Below are 22,557 nucleotides of genomic sequence, written 5' to 3'. Positions count from 1 at the left end.
CCGAACTACTCTTGAATATCATCCCGCTCGCGGTGCACTCTTCTTTCTACCGGAAGTGAAATTAAACCAATAACCGCACTTGCGAGCGCGGTGTCGCATTGCGCTATTCCGACAAGAGAAACGAAAAAAAAAGGGAGGAGTACGGCAAAACGGAAAACCGTAGACTCCACAGTTTCACTTTGCTACCCCACCGCGCGTTCTCGTTCGGGAGTCAGGAATATCGGAATTTCGCGCGGCGATCGTGCGAATGTGTCCCGGGGACCCCAGAAGAAGTCGTTCGGGGATGGACACGCGGCCGGGTAATGGAAGATGTGATAATTTAGTATGCACGGTCGGAGTTTATTTGAATTTTATTGGCGAACTCGCTGTCACGTGGACGTAGGAGAGTGGCGGCGGCGATGCCGCAGGGGGGTTCCTTTTTCGTTTTATCGGATCGGGGACGAGACGACGCTCCTCCCGTTTTCCCGAGGGGACACTTCCGTCCGACCAATATCGCTCCTCTTCCTCCATCGTTCGGGCCTTCTCACTCCCAGCCCCCGTCTCTACCCCTCTCCACTCTCTTACCTCTTTATCCCTCCTCCCTCTCTCTTCTCTCTCTCTCTCTCTCTCTCTCTCTCTCTCTCTCTCTCTCTCTCTCTCTCTCCATCTTTTACTTTCTCTCCTGGGGCGCTTCCAATATCTTTCTAAGTTCTCGGAGCCGGCCATGAATAAACTATTCCCCGACTTTGAATATCTGAGCGTTTTGCGCGGGAATGGGACCGCCATCGAGGGACCGACCACAGAAAGGACGGGAATGGGTGATATCGATTGATCGACATCGCTCGTGAGAGGAGAAAACGTCGCAGTTGAAAGTGCGGTCTTTCAATTTTTGGAAAATGTTATTTTTTTAAGAAGGAAAAAAGGAAACGGGAGAGTATTGCTTGCTTCCACCGAATAACGGTTCAAATTTTTCGGCAATTGAAAGAGATTGGTAACTTCAACAGCTCGCTGGTTGTGCATTAATGCATTATGCAACACGTGAGATTCTTCTGGCTGATATTATTCCGACATTATTTCATATAACCTGCATCAATATTTCTTCAAACAATAAAAGTAAAAAGTATTTAAAAATATCCCATAGTTAATCTATATTTTTAGACAGAGTATCTTCACATTATTATTAATTAAAAAGATGTTTTAATCATTCTGATTTTATAAAGAACTTGTCCATCGCCGATACAAATCTCTGAAGATTTTGCGGACAAAAGTGTTCAAAAAGCATTGGGTTTATTCCGCATTAACGAAGTGTATTCTTAATGGTTTACGTCGATTATCAAGCGAACGGCGCCGTTAATACCCGATGGGATTCTTTATTCCCGATCTTGATAGCGGGGCGATTAATTTTTCGTGCCGTCGAGGATGATGAAATCAAGCAGTCAGCATAATGAGTAGCGTTGTCTGCCGCGCAATTCATCGGATGTCGCGGGAATAAGGGACGCGGGGGTGGCGAAGGACGGCGGGGTTATTAATATTCAGAGCGAGAAGCGGGAGAGTCGGGAGCAGTGCCGAGTGACAAATACCTAGAGCCCCGTCCCAACCCCGGCGCGGCTCAACTCTGTAATTAACGCTAATCTCCAGGCTGTTTCTGCGACACCGTACCACCCACTTCGTCTTCTCTCCTGTCTCTCTGTTACTCACGGGGCAGAGGGTGGCTTTAAGCGGGGAGCTCGCCAGGATTCTCAGACGGGAGCGCCTTGATGTTTTTCTACTAAAATGTAAGTCCTGGCGCAATTTTATGCTTCCCTTCATTCACGTTTTATCGTGCACTGCGAAATAAAAATTCAATGACATTTGGAGAAATAAGATAATGGACTGTTGCGAACGGTTTAACGAGAAACCGCAGAGATATAATACATACGCTATGTATAGATCTCGCACAATGCGAAAAGCTCTGGAAAAGTCAGGAAAACTGCTCCATTGTTTGCGCATTCCTCCTTCCAGTAAAGCGAAAAAAAAAATGCCGCGGCGCCGGCGTCTCGTCGCGGTTCCTGAATATTTTTGTGAACATTACGACCCCGCCGTTCATTCGTCATAGGTGGTACGCATTTAAATTTACAAAAACTGTATACTGTATAACTGCATATACAAACGCGCATAAATTTCTTTCACGAAGCTCATAGAACTTTGGGCAAAATTCTCCCAGTATACACGTAAACTTTAAGCTGTAAATTATTAGACAATAAAAAGAGGAAAAAAAGCCCATCAATGCTTCTTTATATTATCAAATATATGCAATATTATCTACGATAGTTAGAAAAAAAATATTGAAGGAAAAGAAGTCGGAAAGATATAGAAAATTCGCGAAGCAATAGAAGTAATATTTCTTATTATGCAAATAACAATTTTATAATGGTATAAATAAATAGAGAGAGAAACTTGTCGGACAATGTCTGCGTCATAAGATTTTTTTACTTTAAATTTGATTTAAATTTGTATTTTATTTTGCAAATATTCCCCCCCGCCCCAAATACTTTCTCAAAGCCGTGCATCGCGCACGATAAACAAAACTCGATTGAAATGAGGAAGTACTTGATTAAAGATATAAACACATTTAAGATCTTCGAACGAAGCTAGTGTATCTCTTATCACGAGAGATTACTCTGGACAGTGTACAACAATTTAGGTGGAGGAAATGAGGGCTTGGAGAACGGACGTGCCCAGGTACTTCTGGCCGTCGCAGGCTGCTCTAATCGAGTCCCCCCAATGTCCTGAAACCGCCGGTGTTTCTTCCGCCGAGCGACGTAAGAGCGAGAAGGAGACCGTGCAACCGGGGGTGGGATATGAGAGAGAGAAAAGGCGGCCAATCCAATTCCACGCTCAAGCCCGACCGTCGTGATGGCGGAGGGTGGCGAAAAAACGCAGCCACGACCGGGGCGCAAGGCGAGCGAGGTAGGTCTCCAGGCTTTTTTGCGTTTAATCAAGGATATTCGCGGTCGGCTGGCTCGCTATTTCAGTTCGCCGAGTGTTAACCGAGGCGCGCAACCACCACCAAGTATCATACCGCAGAAAGTGGATGAAGGAATCTTCGTCCTTTGACCTTCCAGAGACGCTCCTGCCGTGAAATCGCCCGTAACGGTCCTCGTTGTAAATTACAACTCATATATACCGTTGTGTTTTTGCTTATTGCATTTTACTGTGTCATGTTCCTCAGTTTCTTGTGATAGCAGTTTCTACGATTAACTAAACTAGTACTCGGTATTATAGATGTGTAGAAAAAAATTAGTAGCAAATCAACGATCCTTATTTTATACATATAAGCAAGAATATATTAAATCTCCTTTAAAGAATTTGATAATTTTAAATAACCATAACTTGCTCTTATATAAAAATACTTTTTTTATAGTTTTACCAAGAAAAATATGTCCCTCTTAATTTTTCCAATAACTTTCATGCAGGATTTGAGAGAAAAAAAATATCGAATATTAGAATAACAATATTTTTCAGTACAAAATTAGAATATTATTATTATAAATATTAAAACATATTTTTTAAATTACTATTATAATACTAAAGTAAAAATATAATATTTTGTTACAATTAAACTCCTTAAAAAATTTATATTCTCGCTTATATTATACAAGACAATAATTGTTGATTTAATACCGTTTTTTGTGTGTATGAACAATTATACGAGAGAAGCACGATAGGTACAATATGGTATTATATTATTAAAAAAAATAATCTCAGAATATTACACGTTTTCATTATCAAAATACTATAGATATCCCTTTACTTACATTATTTTGACTTGCAAATTTTCGAACTTGATCGGCATACTATTGATTAAAAATAAATTAGTAGAGTATACAAAGTTAAATATGCATTCGTTAATTAGTGATTCAAATTAAATATTAATCTTAAAATGATTATTATTATAAGAATTTTATCATCTTAAAAAAAATGTTCTGTCATTTCCTAAATAGAGGTCTACAATTATCTTCAATAATAAATTAATTTGCATGTTTTATTTATGCAAAATATAAATGAACTTATGACAATTCGATTTACGACCAAAGTTTTGGAGCGTAAGTAAAAGAACATGTATTTGTCATGTTGATAATAAAATTAATTTTTGTGAAACATCAGAATGTTTACGTCTTACGTTTATGATGTTTACGTCTTATAACTAGAATTTATCAAATAGATATGGATCACAAATATGATGAGTATTACGTCTCGATATAATGAATCGGAATCGGATTAATCCTGATCAACTAGATAAAGCCCTCGTGCTGTGCGTCCAAGGAATCATTTGATTCATAGAATCTAATAAAATCGATTAGAGACGCGACACCCCTTTCACTACCGTCATGATAGTCTAGACGTGATGTAGGAGGAGACGACAGTTCTAATTTCGTCCTTAAGCATCAAGTATCTCCACTGTCACTCCTATAAATTACTTTATCTCGAAGATACGTTGATCATCGAAAACACCTTTTGAATTTCGAGAGAAGCGATGGGGGGAGGGGGAAAGTCACTGACATTCTTTCTATTATATAAAGAAATATAGATTCCATGATCGCGATTACTACGCAATAATTAGCGTAATATTTGAAGATATATATTTGTGTATGTGTATTATATAACTAAGAAAACAATTATATCTTTTAAACGATAGAACTACAAATAAAAAGTAATAAAAAATTGTAAATAAAGCTTTAGATTTAAATTTAATCAATATTACACATATTTAATAAAACATATGTTTCGAGTATACTAAAATTAAAGATCACTGCTTACATGACAAGCACTATTAAATGCCGCTCGTATAACCGAAAACACAAGTGGCGAATAATACCCGGATTCCGAGAGTATATCAATGCACGGATAATGATGCAAACGGCAAAAGGGTTGATCCTTTAGGGGGTTAAAGCTGTGATAATCATGGATGACGCCGGTCGAAACAATGTGCCCGGCATCCGTGGTCCCGGCGGCGTAGGGAGTAAGTTTCGCCTACGGATTGGGAGAAAAGCGGGGCGATGTCAGAGTACAGTGATGTATGGCTAGAAGAGCGAGCTCGGGAAATACCCCACGTGCCCTGCCACCTAGTACACAGCAGCCTGTAAGGATTAGGGTGGCGACCTACTATATTCTTCAACGCACCGTTTCGTGATGCAATTGGATTCCTTCGGCCATCACCACCCTCTCTTTCACTCACCCTTAGAGCCATCGTCACCAATTTTAACTGCGGGATTATTGCTCTTTTGTTTATGGAATTTTTCTATTAAAAGCTTTTCGCGGAATATTATGACTAATTTAGGACTCCCAATGCAATATACAATATTTATGATTAATAAATAAATAGATGTTAAATCATATATAAACAATAATTAATAATTTGGTAATTATAAAGTCTGAAACCTAACTTTATTTAAAAATAGAATATATTTAACGCGACAAAATGTTATAATTAATAATAAAATTATAATAATTAATAAAATAATAATAAAATTTATTCACATATTTATAATTTATAAATACTTGAAGAAAATGTGAAGATTTTTCTTATGTCTCCAGAAAAAGGAATTAATAAGCATATTTAGCAAACATAAGAATGTAGTACCATTTATCGATAACACTAACTACTTTCTTATCAACTTCATATGGGAACATCCAATTTCTTCATTTCACCGCAGCGCTGCAGGAAATGCATTAAAATTGGTCCAATTGGTCAATTAAAGGTTAGCTTTGTGCAGCATCGAAAAAGCTATGACAACAAAAAATTCTGTGATACATATTTATTTATTTTTAGTTTATTTATTATTGTATAATGAAGCAAAATCGTATCACGCTGTTGTTATTATTCATGGAGTTCTCACAGGAAGTGATACCATGGAACTCATTAGCAACAGAATTCAGGAGGTGAGTGGGATGACAGAACAAAAGATTTGTTAGTCATTGCAGATGTTGTAACACCATTGTTTTCACAAGTGTAGCAGATTGTTTTCGTTACTTTACTTTACATATTTTTTTCGTATAAATTATTTCGCCCTTTTTCATTCATGGATGGAATATGTTCCATTGTATTGTTATTTGTAAATAAATTAGTTATAACGAACCTATTTTCATTTTCCAAATGTTTTATGCAATATCCTGCGTTGTATTGGCAACATATACACAAATACTTTTTCTCCAAAAGTTACAAGTAAAATGAGTTATTATAACTCACAATATATGAGTTAGTAAATATTTGATTTTTTTTACATAATACATATTTCTATAATTGATATGTATCTTTGCAGATACATCCAGGAACTCCAGTCTACAACACCGTTAGGTTTGCAGGATGGAGTAGCTTGGAACCAATGTGGCAACAAGTAGAGGAAATAGGCATGGATGTATTGTCTATAGGTGCTGCATTTCCTGAAGGGATTAATTTAATAGGCTATAGTCAGGGTGGTTTATTAGCTAGAGCCATATTGCAAAGATTTCCCATGCATAATGTTAGAAATTTTATTTCCTTGAGCTCTCCGCAAGCAGGACAATATGGAAGTATGTCAAATTATGGTATTTGGATAGAAGAAAGCGAAGATTTGTCTCTAATCATAAAATCCTGATTTTAGCACGTTTTCTGCATTTGATTTTCCCTGATTTAGTTTGTGAAACTGCTTATGAACTTTTTTATTCACGACTTGGGCAACACACCAGTATTGGAAATTATTGGAATGATCCTCATCATCAAGTTAGTATCAATTTTAATGTTAACTTACATATTAATGCATTTTTGTTTATTTAAATATTCTTAAAATTTTTTCAGGAATTATATTATAAATATAGCAAGTTTCTACCATATGTGAACAATGAAATTGAACATTTTAATAATTCTGACTATAAAGTTGGTTTAACTAAGCTGAAACGTATGACACTTATTGGAGGACCAGATGATGGCGTTATTACCCCATGGCAGAGCAGTCATTTTGGATATTATGATAATAACAATACTGTGATAAATATGCGTGATAGATCCATTTATAAAGATGACGTGATTGGTCTAAAAACGTTAGATAAACAGGGCAAACTAAAGATCATCACAGTACCCGGAGTTTCTCATACTGACTGGCATAAAAATATTTCTATAGTAGATCAATTTTTGTTGCCATATTTAGATTAAATGTAATGAACTGTAAGTAACATTGCCAAATAGTATAAGAAAATGTAAGGAATATATTATTCGAGTGGACAATTTTTTTCATGATATATTCATTGAATGATTTTATAGATAATAAATTTTACTTGCTATGGGCGACTTGTGTTTTCCACACCTCAGTATAACTATTCTCAGTACATATCAATAATTGAGATTATAAATTTAAATATAAATTTATTGTTATATTTTGTCCCTCGCATTTTATATTAAAATAGATTAATATGAAGGATACATGACATATCTGCACACATGCGTTTGCTCACTTTTTTGTGTGCGCATGTGTATATAGCAACAAAAAATTAATGTATCATATAAACAAGTATATAATTTATAAATAATATGCTTGCAAAAGTTGTATCTTTTTTGTTAAAGATTGCGTTTGTTGAAATATTTTTTAAAGAACTTTTTAAATAAATATATATTTACAAATTTACTTATTTCAAATTACTTATAATGTAAATAGAAAATTTATAGATAACTCTTATCAGAGAGGAACCTGAGAGCGGTCATCGCGTCGTTTTAGGTGTTTTCATCCATCAGCGCATCTATGTGCACAAAACGTGCACATTGAACTATGTAGTCAAATATCTATGAATCCCGTAGGTAATGTGCATGACTTTTTAGGTCTCTTCTATGTTATGTCCACGTTTATTTGGTTTTGAACCCAGATAACCAAATCTGCAAAAGCAGAATCCCACAGCAAATCCATAGCCTACTGTGTCCACATTAAGCTCGTGTTCTGCGGACAGAGACTGCATTCGACAGATCTGCTGCTTTTTTGCTGTCAATATGCTATCAGATTTTGTCTAGCAGATTCTGTCTATAAAACACAAGCTTAATGCGGACACAGTAGACTATGGATCTGCTGGGTGGGATTCTGCTTTTGCAGATTTGGTTATCTCGCTACATGATATAAATTCAAATAATTGATTTGATAAAAATTCACTCACCAATTGCTGTCGCTGCTCCTGCTGCTGATGCTGCTACATTCCTTTTCCGGTTTTGATTCTGAAAATGTGATAAATATTATTCCTACTCTCAAACACAAAAGCAGGTAAAGAAATGTATCACTTGAAAAAATAGTATATTTAATACCGAGTCGCTCCATGGATGCCGCTTTCTGCTGACATCATCCTGCTATTCTCGAACCGCACATTAATAACGATGGCCCGATACTTTATTCGGCACTCCCGATATTACGGATAATATATCACACACGAGTAAAACGTACACCGCGCGCGAGAATTTCATTTGGCGCGACCGTTACATTTGAAAAAATATGTGAAAAGGACGGCTCGTCTGATTGGCGGCGAAAGTCAACATGGCACGAAAGTCACGTAACTTCGTGGAAACGCAGGCTGAGGAAAGCAGTGAGAAAACCGTTTGAAGTAAAATTACGCGCCGAGATACAACGAATGGAGACAAATTCGTTTCAAGAATTTTCTATTTCGTATGCTCGCGCGACGACTAGTAGCACTTCGATCACTTAATTGGCACTCGCGATATTCTACCGAACGCAAACTCTTTGCTCGAACACGCACGCAAACACTCGAAACCGAAGGCAAACGCACGATGCCGCGCTTTACAAATGAATATGTACTCTGTTACGTATGATCTCACGTGACTCGCGACGGCACTTTCAACAGTCTCAACACCGTAGCTGCGCACAATTCGAATTCTGAACACGCGAGACATGCCATGGAATCAACAGAACGTCCGACCGGCGCTGGAACGCGAGGTAACATGGCGGCAGCAGCGGATGTGACTGTTGGCAGGTACACTTGGCGGTACTCGGCGCTAGTCGGCGCCACTCGACGTTGCTAGGCGGTTGACTCGCCGCGCCTGCGCACGTCGCGCCGCTGCCGCCATGTTGCTCCGCGCTCTAGTCATGTACGCCACTCCAGCGCCGATCAGATGCTCTGTCGACTCTGTGCGTCTCGCGTGTTCGTGTTGATTTTCATTCCGAGCAGTTTTCGTGTGCGCGTATCCGCTCGAGGAGGATCGCAATCCATTCGGTCGTGCCAATAATGAAACTTTTCTAATCGTCGCGCAATCATACAGATACAAAACTCTGGAGCGAATTGATTTACTTCTGTTCAGTGTCTTGACGTACGCAAACCGGAATAGGAATGTAGCAGTAGCAGTAGCAGTAGCAGTAGCAGCAGCATCAGCATCAGCATCAGCATCAGCATCAGCATCAGCATCAGGGACAGCAATCAGTGAGTGAATTTTTATTAAATCAATTAATTGAATTTATATCATGTATATGTGGTATTGCACATTTATAGAACACGATTATGCACATTTGCATAAAACATATTTAAAATATGAATGCATATAATTGTAAAATTTACGGATATAGCATGAAACAAAACCAAATAAACGTGGACATAGCATAGAAGAGACCCAAAAAGTTATACACATTATCTATGGGATTCATAGATATTTGACTACGTAGTTCAATGTGCACATTTTGTGCACATAGAAGCGCTAGTAGATGAAAACACCTAAAATGACCGCTCTGAGGTTCCTCTCTGCTCTTATTAATAAATTTATTAATTTTTCTATTACAAAATTATTATTATATTACTATTATTGTGTTTACATTTTGCTCATTTGTCATGACGGTTAGAATATTTGACCTTAAGTATTGTTGGCCCATTGCCTTATATTATTAAATTTCCATGCATTTATTATCTACTAGTAATTCGTAAAATGAAAAAATCCAAAACTTTTATCACATATATTTTGTGTAATAATCTCTGCATAATAATTTTTAAAACTTTTTATTATGTGTAAAACGCGTGATTAAATCTAATGCCCATTTTGGTTGATCTGAAGGAACCATATGACCTGCATTTCGTACGAGAACTTCCGTTAAGTTGTCAACAGTTTTTGTGTAGCCTGCCAGTTTGTTTCCAACCATCCATATTTTCCTTGGCGTTTTCGCATATTTATCTGCTCCGGGCCATTGCAAATGTTTTATGTAATTTTCTGTGAGTGGATACGCAACGATTATGTCCAATTGTCCATTGTAGATGAGCACTCTATAGTGCTGTAGAAGATCCGTCAAGAAAAATACTATGGATTGCATGACGTCTCCTTTCAAATGTTCCTCCACAATGGTAGCTTCAACATGAAAAGTACTATTGCCCACGTGTATAGCACGTCTAACATCAGCTCTTTGAATCAATTCAGACATCCAATCAGAATCATTACTATCTTTTTCAAACAGATAGTTGTAATAAAAATTAAAACCAGTTAGATTGCGAAATAGAGATGGTGAGCCATTCAAATCACCATTAAGAAGTGTATCAAAAATTTTAAATGCTTCAAGATATTTCTTCTGTTTAATAAATTCGCGACCCTGCTTTTCGTATCCTTGAAATAGTATTTTGCCATTTTCATCGATCAGCCCTATTTGATACAAATAATCGCTGTATAACAATTGGTTTTCTGGATCACATAATCCGTTACCAATGGCCAAGCCTTTTAAGTTAATTTTTATCTCTGCTTTGATATTATAATCTTTAATGGCATGAGATACTGCTGGCACATATTTTCCAGCATATGATTCACCAGTGACAAAGAAATCATTATTTTGTAGTTCAGGGAATAACAAGAAGAATTGTACCAAGGCAGTATGAATTTCTCTTCCCACTTGTGTTTCATTTGTAGCATATCCTTTTTCATTTTCAGTAAAGCTGTAGCCAGTACCAACTGGATTATCAATATATATTACATTGTGAGCTATGTTCCATGAATATTTTCGCATTGTTAGAGTTTTATTAGCAGTTACTATAAATGGACCGTTTTCCATAAAAAGACCAAACATTGAAGTTGCTCCCGGACCACCTTGTAGCCATAATACTACTGGTGCAGTCTTTGGATTATGCTACGGCACACAAATATAATAACTGTTTAGTAATTTTAATTTTATTAGTGATAAACTTAATTTATAATGGAGTAATGTGTTATATAAGCTAATATATATCTTCATAAAAATTCATATAATTTTAAATGTTTCCAAAATTGCATAGATCACAAGTATTTGTGAAAAATGTGCTTTAAAAGATTACATAAAATTTGTATACTATATACAAATGAAATAATTGTTCGATAATTTTAACCTTAATTACAATAACATACTAATTTATAGTGCAGTAACATACAAGCTCATATATAACGTCTTCATTGAAATAATTCATTTAATTTTAAATGTTTCAAAAATTACATATTATAAATATTTATTAAAAAATATGCTTCAAAAATTACATTTGTATAACATTTTTATAAATATGGAATTTGTTATACATATGACCAGCTATTTAGAAATTTCTTGTGATAACTATTCCAATAAATAATCTAATAGTATGCCAGCAAATATATCAAAAATTGGTATCAATGGTTTATGCATATCAAGCTCGTATTTTGCAGCGAGAAAACCTACTGACATAACTCAACAAACTGATAGAAACCAATCATAATCTATCGAACGTAAGTAAATAAAAATGAAAATCTGTACCTTTTCTACAGACAAAATTTGTAATAGATACTTTGCAAAATCTGTTCTCGACAAACTCAGCTGTCTAGGTTATGTGTCAGGATTACTAATTACTACTTACCATGGCTGGGAAGAACCAGAAGAAGAGATTAGAATTGTACTCTTTATTAACTGTGAGATAACCCGAGTAACTGCTAATGTCACCCATCTCTTTGTGCTGGACGACAGCCTTTGCTCGTGCATCATCGATCTTTCCATTTTCTATTAAGGGCGTCAAGAAAAGCGGCGTGCCAGCATCCTCGGTCAGTGGAAATTGTTTCAAATGTGGATAAACATTCAAAAAGCCACTTGTACTTTCGTGGGGTAATAATACGAGGAACAACGCGCTCAAAATTATTGCGAGAACGTTGCTCATCTTGCCAGGCTGAATGTCGCAATTGATACTGCCGATACTGCCTTGCTATATCGACACCGAGATTATTGATACTGATTGCGTTTAACTGCGCGGCTTGTGTTGCGAATTGCTATCGCAGTTAATAATATTCTAAAACGGTAAACACGAGGTTATAGCATGTGACTATGCTGTGTCGAATTGTTTATTCAAGAGATGTAAATAAGTATTGACCTTAAGGATTTTGTTGATACGCTTATATTTTCTATAAATATTGAAAAAACTTAACTACTGAGTTAAACTGACAAAGTGAAGGCAAAATATAAGAATTATTGTGGTTTTTTCACACACGAATGGCGATGTCTCGTAAATTAAAACAAAAAGTTTTCAACCAATTAATTGACTGTTTTATTGGAAATAATACTGTATAGAGAAGATGATTGGCTAGCTCGCTTATCCATGCGAATTGTCAAGTTCAATTGTGCAATACAAGGCGCGGTGTTCGCTATATGATCAGCTGATTCATACCTAACTGCAACCGGCAATTTCCTTTCGCATTTGAGCCGTTGACGGTTACGTTGACAAGGTTTGCGCGTCGTTTACTATATATAATTCGATCTGGTTCTAGTTGACTAGCTGCTATTGTGCGTCGTAAATTTAGAGATACTCGCCTATCAGATTTGTAATATTACTGTTTTATTGTTTTATCATAATATAATAGTGATATAGAATTTCTTGGTTACGTTGAACTGTGCAACGAGACTGTTTAAATGTAAACGAAATATTAACATTTAATATTTTTTCAGTTGCTGTGATATGTTTATTGTGACCAGATATTTACGCACGTCTACGACTATTCAAAATGAATGATTCTTTCTTGGAAGAATTAGAATTAATACCAAAAGAATCGAAGAAGACATCGCAGAAGACACCTCAGCAACTAGATCGTCATATAACCACCAGGCATGCTACCTCATCCCCGTTACTTCATTTCTCAGAGCAAGACGAGAGAGATAACGTTATGCAACAGGAACAACATTTTACGATAAGAATTCCAAATACATCTGATATAAAGATCATAGATGGTAAAGAATCTTCTTTGAAAACTTCCAAGAGACAATCTGATCAAAATATGAAGAAACATTCTGCGAATGTAAAAGCATCAGAGAAGACGGAGAAGATCACAGATATTAGAGGGAAACCTGTGGATACGAAAACAAAAATAGGCAATAATAATCAGCAGAGTGTGAGTGGAGAACACAAAACAAAACTTCAAGAGACCAAGTATTCTAAAGTGCCTGAGATCAAAGATCATAAACGACGTTCGGGATCGGTTAAAGAAACCACTTATTCTACAAATACTCTTTCCAAGGAGAATAAACGGAAGACTTCTCTTGATTCTTCTAATAATAATTCCTCAGATACTTCGAGTAAGGAAAACAGTCGGCCCTCGGATTCTTCCAAAGAGGCTGGTCCTCACAATCCGACAAAAGAAAAGGAAAAATTGATTGATAAATCGAGAAGATCAGGTTTTAAGATACAAGATCAAGATCCAGTTGTTTTACTTACTGCTATCAAAGAACTGATAAGCACATATACCAAGCAAGAGAGCACAAGGATTCTACGCGCTATGCAGGAGTTACATATAAATTCCCAAGCTACTTTGATAAAAAATCTCCTGAATCAAACGGATGATCTCATCAAAGAAATGCATCCTAGTAAAGATTCTGTCAGAATGAGAGCATTGATTGAGGAGAACGAGTACTTGCAGCAGGAGTTGATGGCTTTACGAATGCGAAACGAGAATTTACAGAATAAATTAGAAGAGCTTGAATTTTTGAAACAAGAAAATGCGACCTTGAAATTGAAATGCAATGAATTAGCTCAGACATAATATTAAATAATTGCTTTAAATATTGGACCGCGAAATATTTTTTATCTTTTGTGCATAAAATACTAATTAAGACGTTCATGATGCACTTTAGTTACTTGACATTTTATAAAATGCGTTATACATTGCATTGAAATAATAATTTTTTTGCCATTAGAGATTACTAAACATTTACTAAACTATTAATATTTGCATTTATTTTTATACAATGCCAGGATAATATAGTAATAATCGACGCCATTTAAATATTTATACATATATAGTAAAGTAAGTGTCCTGACTTATTGTAATTTAATATCAATGACGTTTTATATATCGTTAAAATAAATTATTTTTTACTAAAATGTTAAATACTTACTGTTAAATAATAATTCTTAGGTAATGTGCACTACTTTAAGACTTTATCCCATATTACATTTTTTATAACATTTAATAAATGAGATATTGACTTATAAAATTTTGTTTTTAATAATTTTTCAAATTCCAATCATTTGTATCAAAATAAAAAATTTTATTTTTACACTATTGGAATATTTAACGCGATAAATTGTAAATTTATCTAAAAAAAAGATAAGAAAATTTCTGACTTGAATATTAAAAGTGTGCGGTGATTTTTTAGGAATTTAAAAGATATTTTGGAAAGATATATATGTATTCGGAAATAATGTCTTAAGAGATTGTATCGATGAGTTATTATATTTTCATACACATATTTATGTACAATATAAACAATTTCTTATTGTGATACAGTTCTCATTAAATACTTGAAGTGTGGACATCTTTGGCAAATTAGCCAAATTGCAAGGCTGTACGCATTTGCAACTAAAAATATATGTAAAAAGAGTTGAGAAATTATGATGTCGATTAATTTATGATTAATATGTCACAAATAACTTCATTTTGAAGTTTTAAATGCACAATCTACAAACATACACACATTTCACATAAGCACACACTCTTCGACGAGAAAAGTATTTTAAGATAATTGCACTGTCTATTGATAAATAAATTTATTTTTTTTTATTCATGCGGTATTAATGTTTTGCAAATATTTTTCGCAATAAATTTTAATGCACAGTTAAAATTAATTAATTGATTTGAATAAAATTTGTAGCTAATAGAGACAAATGGATTACAAATCTGACGAAAATATATTTTGCAAAACATTTGTTATAAATTTTGTCGGCAAAATAAACCGCATAAATATAACATCAGAATCCATAAAGCACAATGGCAGATTAATTACAAAAATCTGTCCTTTCGTAATTTTTTAAACGTTATTTTCTGCCATTTAATTTAACATATAATTATGTATATGTTATGTGTAATTATATATATATTTTTTATAAATACACACGCGCGCGCGCACACACACACACACACACATATAATGTAATCCACATGTAATTATATATATAAAATAATTGTATATTGTCTGTATACACATATATTATAATTCTAATATAGTATTTAACATAATTACTTTTTTGCTATCTGTAGATCGAAAGTGATTTTTTTCTGACAATTCACACTCAAAAATCACAGTTCGACGTACAGATAACAGAAAACAATTGTGTACAATATTGCCCACTCGTGCGAGTAAACGCACTTACGGACAATAGCCAATTCACCGCACTTGTTACACAATATACTATATTAATGTTTGTTTTGTGATAAATAGATTCGTACTAAATTTATGAGTTCATTGTAAAAGATAACTTTTTTAAATTTAAAAACATAATATTGATATTTGCAGACTTCTTTTACCACATTAATCTCATTATTGAGACTAATTACTAAGTTACGCGCAACAAGAAACATTTTTATATGTTTTTAAGATATTTAGTAAAAATATCCGTATCATGAAACTTTGGTCGGGCAGCATTGATTTTTCAAAATCTATTAATTGAGCTTTGAATTATTTGCCAAAAAATTTTACGATTTTTCCCATCTAAAAATATTCATAAATCAATATTTACAAAATATACGAACATAAAAACGATACAAGTTTATCATCGTGCAAATTCAAAAGTATCCTTCAAGTTTTTTGAAGCATTTAACTTTTTTGATTATTTCAATTTAGATTGAATGTCTATTCGTATTTTTTCATAATTTTAAACATGATTTAAAAAACAATTTTCGTTATTAATATTATCTTATTCATCTTGAAGGATGAATAAGAAAATATGAATAGAAAACTATCTTAACTAATAAGAAAATGCAATTCAGATCTCTTGTATTAAGTGACATTTGCATGCGCAATGCGTATAAAGCATTAATTACTTAAAAATTCTATTTTTTCCTTAGATCTCAGTCACGACGAGACAACGGTCTTCTTTCTTCATCTAGTATTTCTTCGTCCTCTTCATCTTGATCCTCGTTGTCAGTTCGCTCTCCTTCTTCGGGGGGTCTCGTCCATCTAACGAAACATATATTGTTTCATTTGGAAGATAAATCGTGTTTCAATAAATACAATCTTTTACATCGTATTTGTTGAAAAAGAAAGTTTTCTCTTCATGTTTATTCTTTCATGTCTATTAATTTTATTGATTCATATCTGTGCATCGTTGAATGTGTGTCATATGTATATGTCATGTATCTCATTCATATGAATTCGTATGAGACTAATACAATGAAATTAATACTGGCATGTGGGAATAACTGAAAACCGAATAAATAATAAAATAAAAAAATAATAACTGAAAATTACGTCCTAATCGATTATTATTCATTAACATCGATACGTCATTAATATACTTTATACTGTCTGTATTAAAGTTTTTTGTATCAAAGTCTTTGTCATGCATATTAGTCCAATCATATTTTTATGTATAATAAAAATTACAGGTTTTTAATAACATTTACATTAAAAATAATGTAAAATCTATCTAACCTGATTAATGTTTCCGGTGATCTGTAGAGGAAGATTAATTTGGCAAACAAGTCTTCTTCAAGACATAAATCACCGCTCTCGCGGACTAAGTAGATATCCAAGCAAAGGCGAAGAATTCTGTCGACATAAGGTAAATCGTCGAACATAATCTTAGGTGCCATATCGCTGACAATTTTTCTCATCATCTGACTTATGACTATCACTGCCGTGGTATACAATCCTAGGATCCTGTTTGTAGTTATGTGATTTTCAGTCAATGGATAATAATAGTAATTTCATAAAATTATCGCAATTCTTTGTAAAATTCTGTTAAGAACGTGTTTATAAAGATATAATCTATTTTTATTAAATTTACCCGAATCCACTGATAAAACTTAAATCCTCGGGAAAAGCCTTATCATTGAATAGAAACATCATGATATAGTTACAATCATTTTGTGGTATTTTGTTCAAAAAACCGATGTACGCAGAATCCGTGCATTCTTCATTAACCACCCACCACTGTTTATGATCACAACATGTCTTATTCGTTGATAATTGAACACTCATGTTTCTGTAAAGGTGGCCGTCGTGGTCGTTGGTGTTAAATTGATCTATTATGAAAAACATATAGATAATGTTCTTATATCTTTTTTAACATTATTTCAATTGCATTTAATTATGCTTACTTAGCGGTTCCATTAATTGTCGGACAACACTGGTCGTTCTAGTAGTGACTTTGAGGAATTTTGGAAAAGCGCTTTGCAATACTATTGTCGCATTTGTTACACCGGAATCCTCGCTCAACATGTCCGCTAATATTTGTCTTGCAGGATTCAACTCTCCGTTCACGTATGGTGGCAAATTTATATCTCGAACCGTTGAAGTAATTCCACTGGCATCTTTGGCGTCTGTTTTTCTTGAAACTGTCCATTCCACGTGTACAGTTACTTTCGTAATATTAGAAGCTAATTCATTTCTCAATCTGAAAAAAAAAAATCGACAATAACGAATGTCTTTTAACTGTAAATGTTTCTACAACGAGAAATAAGAATCAATATTTCTTATATGATATTGTTAAATCTTTTTCAAAAGATCTGTATGATGTTTTGTATGAACTTTTTATTAAATAATCGAGTTTTATTTAATGTAACATATTTTTAAATTTTAAATAAATTAAAGGCAATAATCTTATACAAAGAGAACGAACCTTTCTTTATCAGGTGGAGAAATATGCCAAAGTGCTCCCGAAGAAGTACTGAATCTTACTGCAGCAACATCAGAATAGACATAATTTTCAAAAAAGGTAACAGCTGACTTTTCAGCTGAGTATAGATTTGTAAGGTCTTTGTAGTTATTTTCCGTATAATTAATAATAGAATTGCCCTGTGCCGACATAGAATAGATGGGTTCGTATGGACCAATTCGTATTTTCATGGACACATCGTAAGGCAAGTTCGACCTGCCTATGGTGCTCCCCAGGGCAAATAGAAGTAATGGGAACCAAATTAAGGCGATTATGAGCAAAAGAACACTCCCGCCTACCAAATATTTGCTAATTTGTTTTTTCTTTACTCCTCGTGGTTGAGGATAGTCTGATTCAACTCCTCGCATACACTAAAATTGTTATAAAATAATGCATTACAAGAAAATTTTTATATATCATATTTGAAGCACATTGCCATATAATTTAATATTTCTGTGCTGACAGAGAAGAGAGAGAGAGAGAGAGAGAGAGAGAGAGAGAGAGAGAGAGAGAGAGAGAGAAAGAGAGAGAAAGGGTTTTTACAAATTTACATTTTTTTTAATAAATAGGAAATTTAAAACTGTTTGCATTAAAATAATTGGAAAAATAATATTTATTTTAAAACCAAAATTAATTATAGACCTGTTATTTTTTAAATAAAAACTTACTTTGATTTGATAAATACTAGCAAAAATGTCTTCCATCTTAAACCAATCCATTATAGTCATGGACGTATCAGTCCAAATCCAATCCATCGCTGCTCGAAGTTCAAAGAGAAACGGAACCAACATAAATCTGTAAAGCAACTTTTTAGACAAATAGAAATAATAGAAATAATAGAAATATTTGATAAACATTTTACTAACCCTTTAAATAAGACATAATTTACAATGCTGTACTTCTTGCATAAAAAATTACCCAATATTCGAGTTGGATATCCTTGTCGTAATTGATAAGCCGCTAGTAAAAGATAGAAGCATTTTACCATGTACCAGATTTGTGGTGGAAGTTTTTCGTTGAACTGTCTGTAATTTTGAATATGTTGTACATAATATAAATGATAGAAAGGAAAAACAATATCTTACCTTTCTGTTACGCTCGGTAAAATAAAGAACATCCATAGATGAACTCCGAATACTAAGCAGTATTGGAAAATTAACTTTCCTACAATAGATTTTTTAAGGAAAAGAGCTCTATCGATAACGATTAGAGCGAATTGTAATAATAACATTAATAGGAAAGGCATAGGAACTCGATTTTCCTGCAAGTACGCTGTTACTCCGCCGTCGCCTTGTTGAGTCTAAAATTAGAGAATAACATTAATATTATCATCATTATGTAAATAATATTAATACTAATGATATTAATAATTTTAATTAAAATCATCTCTCTGCCTATATACTTACTCCAAATGCAGAAAATCCGAAAATAAGCAGAAGGAAATTAAAGAAGTCACAAAGGAACATGTAAGCGTAAACATTTGTTTTCTCTTTGCCGGTTGGATCGATAATTCTTATAAAGAAGTTTTTTATTGGCTTGGCGCGTTTAATGACTCTGCAAAATTTAATGTAAAAAATTAAATTTGTAAAAACTAATTACATTGTCGATATAATTAACTTTTATAAAAGATATTTACGAATACGTTAAAATTCTTCTTAAGAAATATTGTAGTTTTCTTTTAATCTCTATTTTATGTAAGAGATTTAAAGTACAAATTTTTTTTAAAATTAATACATAAATAATGTGCTTAGATAAAACACAAAGTAGCTACTTACGTCGTATTCATCGTTTTAGAAAACAATTTACTGCGAAGATGCTCTTCTTCTTGTACAGGTACGAGCTTCTTGTTTTCATCTGATACAGGCGAAACATTATCTGTATCATGGATACTTAAAGATTGTCTTTGAGGTTCTTTTTCCTTTACATGAGAACTAAAACATATTGAAAATAAATTTAATATATATTTGTTAACATTAAAATTTTAGGTGCCGTAAACATTAAAAAAAAAATAAAGATTTTAGCTTACTCGTTTTCCTCCTGTATACCATTTTCTTGTTGTTTGTCTTCTTCTTCTTGTTTTTTGTCTGAAGGTGGTTGCTTCGACGGCATGATAGCTAATTGAGAAGGAATAACTTTCCGTGGTTTTAAATTTGCAGCTGTCCATTGACCCAAAGATTTTAGCATAAATCTATAGATTAAAATCATACAGAAAATTATATAGAATATTCTTTATAAAGTATATCGCACGTATTTTCATATATTTTATCACATTTTTTATTTATACCTATGGAAAAATAATATAAGGAGGAGTAATAAATCCCATAGAGCGTAATTTGATTCTTTTAGAATACCAAATATTCTTGGTCCATATAATGGACTGTTCTTTGGAGCCTTTTGATTCCAGGGGATCAGTTCCAATTGGAAAATACACTTTATTATGACAATGACCTGAAAATTATTATTTGTATATCGGGATTCTGTATATAATATATTTAGGCTATATAAATAATGGAATATGTTTCTTACCTCAATATATGCAATTAATGTCACCCAGAAAGTTTTGGAAGGTCGCGGAATCGTCAAAGAACCCCATAAGAACACCATAAATGGTAACGGTGTCGAGAGTACAGACGCATTGTTAATTTGATGAAGGAACACCATAAAGTAACAAAGCAAACTGGAATGCGCCAAAATTCCAAACCAGATGGATGCTGCAAACTGTATGATAGGTGGTTGATCCACTTCTGAGAGTTCCCCAATTTCTTCGTCTTGCTGAACTTGCAAGGCTTGCGAGAAAAGTGTGCTGTATATAAAAAGTTTTCAAGTTATTTACGTTTTGTAGTTTAAATAAATTATCCAACACAAATTTATGTAGAAGAAAGATGATCTGTTACGTGTACTTAAAGAAAGATTATTTTAAAAATACAGAAATTTGTAACGCATATATAAAATAAAAATAAATACATATATGTAAAGTTGTCACTTAAATAAAAATTATTTTAAAAGAATTTTTGTCAAACATAGAAATGAGATCGCCTATATCGATTTGCAGCGAATCTTGTCTAATAATAATTTTGTGTGAATTATTTTTACAATTTGCACAAATTGGTGAGAAATTTAATAGTATTGATATTTGAGAAACATTTGTAAGATCTCCTCCATTGCCGAAAAACTATAAAAGATTTATTGTGGAAAATAATATTTTAACCAGGATTTAAATCTATAAATCTCCTTATATATTCCGTGCGGGTGTTCTATCAATTTGGTTACCAAGTGGTAATATTCTTCGCAATAACCAATATGCGAAGAAAATGTATCAAAAAATGTCCTTTATCAGGCAACATAATATCAATAATAATGTATGTACTGTTCTCACGCAAAAATAAAAAATTTAAGTATTATGTTTAAAAAATACAGATACATCTTTCTTCTCAAAAAAATTGATATCAAAAGCACATTTAAAGCCCAGTTCAGGAACCGTGAAATCTAAACACCTGAAAATAGAGCTAAAGACATTCGACAACGATTAATTAACGTTAATGTGTTCGCCACAGTGGATGTCGTTTGTTTCTGTCGTCCACTGTATGTTCACACAAGAATCGAAAAAACACGCAGATTGTTCATTGCAAATCAATATCTTGATCATTACTCTCTTCGTGTCAGGAAGTGATTTTTTTTATCACAAAATATTGTACGCAAAATAGAAGTAGTAGGCAGTTAAATATGAAAGGATCTTAACCGACGTGCCGCATGCGAGGAGAGGCGTGCGAATAATGCATTTATGAAATAGTAAAAAGGCCGAGCACATTGAAATGCCTGGGTTTCACACACACTTTCGATACCTGGAGGAGGACTTGTCCAATCCTCGCTCCAAACTCGGCGCCAGAATTCGGATGTGTGGCACTGTCAGCGAGCTCCTCTTCCTGACACAAACAACACCACACTCTTTCTACGTTTACTTCGTACAAAAATGTTATGAGAATACAAAATTCTCTAATCAAGATTTTAATACATTGTGCATTCTATTATGAATTCTATCAAACACGGAGAAGATAATAATGCAATTTTGGGGAGGGGGGGGGAAGAAAAATATATCAAAACATTTATTATAAAAAATAAAAGGGATATTATATCAGGATGTTACATCAAAGAATCTGGCTGAAATTTGAAACTTTGTTGTTTCTTCATTTTAACATGTCACGAATGTAGGATTTAGAGCAGTTGATTTCATCCATAAAACACTCTATACCATATACATGTAGCATGCTATTAATCTGGATATCATTAGTTACATAATTTTTCGTGATTTTCTTTTTAGAATCTTTTCATCGTGGATTAATACGTGAGTTACACGTGACGTCAAATGTGTCAAATATAACATAATATCTTTTAGATGTTATTTCAAATTTTTACTGATTTTAATTTTATTAACAAATTCAAAATTATGTTTATTAAATAATTTATAAA

General features: G+C 33.6%; 4 protein-coding genes across 5 annotated transcripts in view; 2 read left to right on the top strand and 2 right to left on the bottom strand.

Moving 5' to 3' along the window:
• The first annotated feature begins 5,685 nt into the window (after window positions 1-5,685).
• LOC105829210 (lysosomal thioesterase PPT2 homolog) lies at window positions 5,686-7,537 on the top strand. Its single transcript, XM_012667895.3, has 4 exons — window positions 5,686-5,901; window positions 6,282-6,531; window positions 6,603-6,721; window positions 6,797-7,537. Exons 1-4 carry the CDS (start codon window positions 5,749-5,751, stop codon window positions 7,148-7,150), a joined length of 876 nt encoding a protein of 291 aa, XP_012523349.1. The 5' UTR covers window positions 5,686-5,748; the 3' UTR covers window positions 7,151-7,537.
• A 2,184-nt stretch (window positions 7,538-9,721) lies between these two features.
• Window positions 9,722-12,457, bottom strand: LOC105831050 (venom serine carboxypeptidase). Its single transcript, XM_012670894.3, has 3 exons — window positions 12,316-12,457; window positions 11,812-12,234; window positions 9,722-11,081 (listed from the first exon to the last, which is right to left on the bottom strand). Exons 2-3 carry the CDS (start codon window positions 12,103-12,105, stop codon window positions 9,963-9,965), a joined length of 1,413 nt encoding a protein of 470 aa, XP_012526348.1. The 5' UTR covers window positions 12,106-12,234; window positions 12,316-12,457; the 3' UTR covers window positions 9,722-9,962.
• Window positions 12,458-12,581: 124 nt separating this feature from the next.
• LOC105831055 (centrosomal protein of 83 kDa) lies at window positions 12,582-14,429 on the top strand. Of its 2 annotated transcripts, none has more exons than XM_012670915.2 (2): window positions 12,582-12,667; window positions 12,888-14,429. In XM_012670915.2, the coding sequence occupies exon 2, from the start codon at window positions 12,944-12,946 to the stop codon at window positions 13,973-13,975; it is 1,032 nt and encodes a 343-aa protein (XP_012526369.1). In that variant the 5' UTR covers window positions 12,582-12,667; window positions 12,888-12,943; the 3' UTR covers window positions 13,976-14,429. The 2 variants fall into 2 exon arrangements, with proteins under 2 accessions (XP_012526369.1, XP_012526361.1); XM_012670907.3 differs by having other exon boundaries at window positions 12,631-12,763.
• A 1,484-nt stretch (window positions 14,430-15,913) lies between these two features.
• LOC105831012 (piezo-type mechanosensitive ion channel component) overlaps window positions 15,914-22,557 on the bottom strand; it is a 29,712-nt gene continuing 23,068 nt past the window's right edge. The window contains 14 exon segments of the mRNA XM_012670820.3: window positions 15,914-16,391; window positions 16,866-17,093; window positions 17,221-17,458; window positions 17,534-17,829; window positions 18,055-18,461; window positions 18,759-18,885; window positions 18,957-19,115; window positions 19,176-19,390; window positions 19,497-19,644; window positions 19,866-20,021; window positions 20,117-20,278; window positions 20,375-20,538; window positions 20,617-20,893; window positions 21,933-22,013. Coding sequence (XP_012526274.1) covers window positions 16,283-16,391; window positions 16,866-17,093; window positions 17,221-17,458; window positions 17,534-17,829; window positions 18,055-18,461; window positions 18,759-18,885; window positions 18,957-19,115; window positions 19,176-19,390; window positions 19,497-19,644; window positions 19,866-20,021; window positions 20,117-20,278; window positions 20,375-20,538; window positions 20,617-20,893; window positions 21,933-22,013 — 2,767 coding nt within the window. The 3' untranslated portion in view covers window positions 15,914-16,282.

The sequence above is a fragment of the Monomorium pharaonis genome, chromosome 4 (assembly GCF_013373865.1).
Source record: "Monomorium pharaonis isolate MP-MQ-018 chromosome 4, ASM1337386v2, whole genome shotgun sequence".
Taxonomy (NCBI): Eukaryota; Metazoa; Arthropoda; class Insecta; order Hymenoptera; family Formicidae; genus Monomorium; species Monomorium pharaonis.
This window is presented reverse-complemented; position numbering and strand designations above follow the sequence as displayed.